The sequence below is a fragment of the Triticum dicoccoides genome, chromosome 5A (assembly GCF_002162155.2).
Source record: "Triticum dicoccoides isolate Atlit2015 ecotype Zavitan chromosome 5A, WEW_v2.0, whole genome shotgun sequence".
Classification (NCBI taxonomy): Eukaryota; Viridiplantae; Streptophyta; class Magnoliopsida; order Poales; family Poaceae; genus Triticum; species Triticum dicoccoides.
Window position 1 is genome coordinate 572,375,120 of NC_041388.1, and position 6,026 is coordinate 572,381,145.

At 42.9% G+C, this 6,026-nt stretch overlaps 1 protein-coding gene across 1 annotated transcript in view; it reads left to right on the plus strand.

Annotated features, from left to right (window-relative positions):
- Positions 1–5,824, plus strand: part of LOC119300032 (probable protein S-acyltransferase 19) — a 16,173-nt gene extending 10,349 nt beyond the window's left edge. The window contains exons 3-10 of the mRNA XM_037577118.1: positions 1,227–1,340; positions 1,448–1,849; positions 2,825–2,893; positions 2,970–3,041; positions 3,193–3,318; positions 3,847–3,927; positions 4,018–4,206; positions 4,337–5,824. Coding sequence (XP_037433015.1) covers positions 1,227–1,340; positions 1,448–1,849; positions 2,825–2,893; positions 2,970–3,041; positions 3,193–3,318; positions 3,847–3,927; positions 4,018–4,206; positions 4,337–5,308 — 2,025 coding nt within the window. The 3' untranslated portion in view covers positions 5,309–5,824. The remainder of the gene's footprint in view (positions 1–1,226; positions 1,341–1,447; positions 1,850–2,824; positions 2,894–2,969; positions 3,042–3,192; positions 3,319–3,846; positions 3,928–4,017; positions 4,207–4,336) is intronic.
- Positions 5,825–6,026: the final 202 nt, after the last annotated feature.

A 6,026-nucleotide genomic window follows, 5' to 3' on the forward strand; every position in this document is an offset into this window, starting at 1 on the left:
CTTTCCTCCCAAGCTAGCTCGGATCGGCGCAGCAGCTGGGATGGGAGACCGTACGCGCTCTCTGCTCCGCCGATCCCTAGCTCGCGTATCCGGTAGCCGTAGCAGGAGCTCGCCCGGTGACTGCGCCCCCGTCCGTGAGCTCGCGCCGGAGGAAATTTCCCGATTTCGAAGATCTGCCGAGGAGGGAGCCAGCTCGGCGGTGGTTGGTTGGCTCTCCCTTTCCTCTCCTGCTTTTCCGCGTGTCTGCGTGGGTGAGGCAGGTGGATAATGTGAGCTGGGCCACGGAATGGCTTGGGAATTTTGTGAATTCTGCCGGCCCGTGCTCGATTTGGCGTGGTTCCTCCTCCTCCTCCTGCTCCGCCTGGCCGGAGCGGGCTTGATGCGTCTCCTGTCTGAGATGGCTCTAGAGTACTGTCTGAAATGGTTGCTTGTTACTGGTGATTAAACTGGAGGTAGTAGTAGTACTGTCTGAATAGGTTGTATATTTAGTACTGTCTGGAATTAGTAAACCCCTTTATGCTAAATTATCCACTTATGCTCTGGAATGAGGTCCGGGACCTGCTTGTTTGGTCTATTTCTGGCTGCATCTAGGCGGGTTTCCAAGGGGGTGGTTTGGCCATGCAAATGTAGGCGATTTAGAAGAGCTGCAGTTTTTTGTTTTTGGTTTGTCAATGAATGGTGGTGCAATATCGCGATGTTTCTGCCTGTTTTCTAGATTCTGTTGGCTTATGTTGTGAGAGTTGGCTCAGTAGCTTGTAAGCTTGTTCTTGAGTCCACCAAGTTAGCCCTTGTCTGAATTTTGCATCGAACCTGGTGAACCTCGCACATTTGGTAGAAAACTCTTACTGGTCAAGTGATGGCAACAACTTACATGCTAATAATGTTCTAGTTTCTTTTGTGGTCAAGGGCCACATGTCAGATATCTTTGTGCACGGTGGTCTTCCGCAACATGTGGATTTTCTCCATCTAATGTAGTTAATACTCAATAGATGTTGTTAAGTGATTGTGTCATGGTTTTGGTTCTGTTTTTAAAAAGGAAAGCCAGTAGTTCAAGCGTCAAGAAAATAATTTCCCAGAATATTACTGCTAAGCCCAAGCTTATTAATCGGCATGTACATTTCTGTCATATATGTTACTGCTAAGCCCAAGCCTCAATTGTTGTTCAAGTTCGTACATTGAAAGGCTTGTTTCACAAATTTTACTGATTCTTAATATTGTTTTGACAGATCGTTGCAATTACTGTATTCTTCCTTCTGGTGGTTGCATTTTATGCCTTCTTTGCACCATTTCTGGGAACACAAGTCCTTGAGTATGTTGCGATAGGCATTTATACTCCCATGGTAAGCCTTAAAAAGACTCATTGTTTTCTTATGTCTTTCTGATCATCTGAAGAGAGCTATCTTGTGGTATCATGAAACATCATTTCCACTCTTCGCATCAATTCCAGGCGTTGGCTGTCTTCATCCTTTACATCCGGTGCACAAGTATTAATCCTGCTGATCCTGGTATCATGGCAAGGTTTGAGGATGGTTTTGTCGATGTACCTGCCAACAGCGGTGGATTGGAAGGCATAAACTTGCCCCAGAAAGCAAACAGCGCTATTGGAACACACTCCCCAACATCTACTTGCAGAAGCTCTCTAGATGGCCATTCTAATCAGAGAGGTACATCTGTAGGGGAAGCAAACATACATGTGAGCTCACAACTGCCGAAGAAAAGATCAAGCTGTTTCCTCTTTGGTGGGCTCGTGTGTGCTTTATTTGTTAAGGAGGACTGCCGGAAGGCTGATGAATCAGAGCAACAAGCTAGTGGTGAAGAAGCTCTGTTTTGCACATTATGCAATGCTGAGGTATGCTTCTTTGGAGCACAGGCACATTGCGCCCTTTTTTTTTGGAGTTAAAAAAATTGAATTTTACGGCATGAAAAATTCTGAAATTTTGTATACATGCACATATAGAACTGTAGTATAACTGTGCATAATTTCATCAATATACGTGCTTGTATGTGAGATATACAAAAAGGACAAATACATGCAAACAAAAATTGGTTTGTTTTTTTTGTTGATTTTGGGACGGAATTTTGTCTTTTTCTTTGTAGCGTATAATATAATGTACTCCCTCTGTCCCATAATATAAGAACGCTTTTTACACACTAGAAGCGTTCTTATATTATGGGACGGAGGGAGTATTATTGAAGAAAATTAACTGCTACTTAGACCACATGCATACGTATTCATGTCAAAAAACTACACTTTTTTTTAAGAGTGAATTCCACTTTTTACTCCTTAGTTATGCATTTTTGACACTAATTACCCTGTCGAATGAAAAATCATCAAGATTACCCCTTTTAAAAGCTTTGAAACCTTGTTTTTTTATGCGTGTCTATTGGGCAAGGTGTAAGGTGTTGACCAGAGTTTAAAAATATCAAGACGAGGAGGAGGATTTGAACATATGGGTAAGAGAAATCTGAACATGAATATCGATTATGCCCTCAGATCTTTACGCATTTTACCGTGCCACGTCAGCGTAACATGCCGGTACTATCTAACAGAAACAAGCAAAGTGCTAAACTGGGGTAAAACTGTGTTCAAAATCTTCTAAATGAAATATTTGGTAGAAGTTGCACTAAATAGGGTAATATGTGTCACAAATGCAGAACTACAGAGTAAAAAGTGGAATTCACTCTTTTTTTAAACTTTTAAGCACCATTTTGGAGGTGTTTAAAAAAGCATGCTCCAATGCCCCCATGTTCCATAAGTCCACTTTAGCATGCAGCTGGCTTATTTGAAGCTTATGTTTATTTTTTATGTAAATTAATTTTACAGGTTCGCAAATTCAGTAAACACTGCAGAAGCTGTGACAAGTGTGTGGATGGATTTGATCATCATTGTCGGGTAACTTTCTTGAACTGTGTTAGCAGAGACCTTCTGACATCTGATTCTGCATAGCTGATATGAGCATCTTTCGCAGTGGCTGAATAATTGTGTTGGGCGGAAGAACTACTTCACGTTTATTGCTCTGATGGCAATCAGTCTCCTATGGGTATGCAATTTCACCTGTTATAGATTTTTTTTGATAGCATGCATGTGGGCTGCATGCAGTAGCATATCATTTTTAAAGCCACTTGGTTCTAGAGGTTTGTGTTTATTCCCTTCCCTTTATGGTACTAAATATTTACAGTTTACTGTGACAGCTTGCAATTCAATTTGGAGTGGGCATTGCTGTTCTTGTTCTCTGCTTTGTCAATAAAAATTCACCAAGAATCCTTCAAGAAAAGCTTGGGAATGGCTTGACTCGCGCTCCATTTGCTGTGATTGTAGTAAGTACCGTAATGAATTATTGTACCTTTTACTATATAGGAATCTTCTCTTTGCTATAATATCTGAAGCAGCACCTTTCCACCATTAGCTGATGAGGAATCCCAAGACTGTTTGCCTTATATTTGCTGCACTACGTGCTATGTTGGCAAAGTTTTGACGCTGTTATCTATGTTACTGTTTCATTTATATCATATAGAGTATTGTGGTTGCACAGCCTCTTGTCACAACACATCGAATGCTTAATGTGCTTGGTAGCACATTATTTTTACCTTCTGGAAGTGCAACTATTACTGTTTAGGATCCATGAATTAACTTCTTAGCTCTTGTGCCTATCATTGGCTTACCGCTTACCTATAGTGCTTGCATATTGGATCTAATGTATACTAAGCATCACTCACTAGTTCTTACTCCCTCTGTAAACATATATAGTGATCTAAAATGTAATATATATGTTTACAGAGGAAGTACTATTTAGAACAAGTCTTGTTAGCCGATAATTAACTGAATTGTAATATTATTATGTCCAGGGTATATTCACACTTCTGTCATTAGTGGCCTGCGTACCTTTAGGAGAACTTTTCTTCTTCCACATGATATTAATCAGAAAGGTTTGCCTCACACCTCATACTTGAAATGTATACATATGCAAAGTTTATCCTGCTTTCTCAGCTGTGTTCCTTCTCTGCATTCTTTATCAGGGGATCTCGACCTATGATTATGTGGTCGCAATGAGAGCTATGAGTGAGGGGATTCCAGAAGACGAGGAAGGAGCAAATATCATCTATTCCCCCTCAAATTCAGCAACAACCGGATTCAGTGTTGGAAGTTCTCTTGGCCTTCACCACAAGGGTGCTTGGTGTACACCTCCAAGAATATTTATTGATCAGGTAAGCTGCCTGTGTAAAATGCCACATTTTTAAAAATTTAATCATGACTCAGCTGGAAAAAACATATTTATATTGTTGGAAACAATCGTAAGACTCTACTGAATTTAGTTGTGCTGAAACTTTCAACCAGGATGAAGTGATTCCACATTTGGACCCTGGGATGGTTCCTTCAACTGTTGATCCTGATGCTGCTGGATACGCTGAAAGAGCAAACAAAGCCAAGAAGCCAGTCAAGATCAGTGCCCGGAGCCTTGCAAAGCTGGACAGAAACGAGGTGATGAAAGCTGCAGCAAAAGCTCGGGCATCATCCTCTGTCCTCCGACCAATAGATGCCCGCCATGGCCATGAAGCTGATATTAGCTCCAGTGGCAATGCCAGCGTCAGGAGTAGCATGAGTGTTGACTACAGTGCTACAAAGGAATCAAGGAGTGAGATGAGGCTATCTCCTCTACAGAACTCATATCCACAGAGTCTTGCAAGCCAGGATGACTATGAGACTGGCACACAGACTGCAAGCAGTTTAAGCAGCCCGGTCCACCTCCACAAGCTTGCCCCTCATGCTCAATTTCGTGCAGCACCTCATCCAGCTCCACCTCCTGAAAGGCCTGCGCCAGGGATTACAAGGCCACCTGTTCCCGCCACACATATAAGCAACAACCCAATGTTCCAGTCAGCCACATCATATGTCAGGGAGAACCGAAGAGCCTCTGTTGTCTGGGATCAAGAGGCTGGTCGGTACGTGTCAGTGCCCATGCAAACAACAAGAACAGGACCTGGTGTCGAGCTGCCTGCAAGAAACCCAAGTTTCTTGGCGAATCCAAGTGGTGAACCAGGCAACCATGGGAGAAACCTTGCACCTGCGAACACAACTTCATCAGCGATTCCTTCGGGGCAGCCGTCTGAGAGATTGACATACACAGGCCAATCAATATTCTTTGGCGGGCCAATCCTGAGCACCACTGGCATAAATGCAGAAAGGAATGAGGCGGGCACAAGAGTGCGTCCTGAGACAAGCAGAGATCCCAACTCCCACCAGCGGGATATCCGTGGCGAGAAGGCTCGGACAGGCTCCTTCCCGTTGTTTGAGCCTAGGAATTTCTAGAAGAACCTGCTTTGTTGGCAAGTGACCTTGACCGGCTGTTTTACTCTTCTCTACTATGTCGTCTGCTCAAGTGCCACCACCATGACAGTGGGGGTGATGTTGATGCACTGCACCCCATGCAGAGTCAGGGAACTGCTGAAATAGTTGACCTGGGGCTTCAACGATACATAGATAACGATGCTTCTTAGAGCTTTATTATAGTGAGTGAGGATGGCGCTAACTTTGTTTGATGTTTTACAAACTGACTGATAGTCGCAGTTTTATTTTGCGTGCATTAGGAGTTGAGATGTTTGATGCGCTTGGCATGTAGTAGAAGAGCTGATTAAACTTGTCCTTGATGTGTAGAACCTTTTGATTTGCCGCTGACTTTGTTCACATTACGGACTTGGGAGTGTTCATTGCAAGTCTCTGTTCTGTTACTGCTGTAATAGTAGCCCACGTGTGAAGGCATTGTCTCCAACTGTCTTAGCGTTCGACCGCTTTATTTCCATGTCGAGGGAATGAATTGAACACAGATGATACTGCTTGCTGCATAATTGATGTTCATTTTCCAAACTGAATTAGTGAGATGGGTATGATTACAATTGAAATAATTCTTGTTCTGTATCATGAGTTCATGGCTAATTAAACTGCGGCTTATTAGTGAGAAAAAGGGTTTCCTCCCGCTTTATATTATAAAGCAAACACCCGATACATCCAGCTTGCTGGGGCTGCAGCA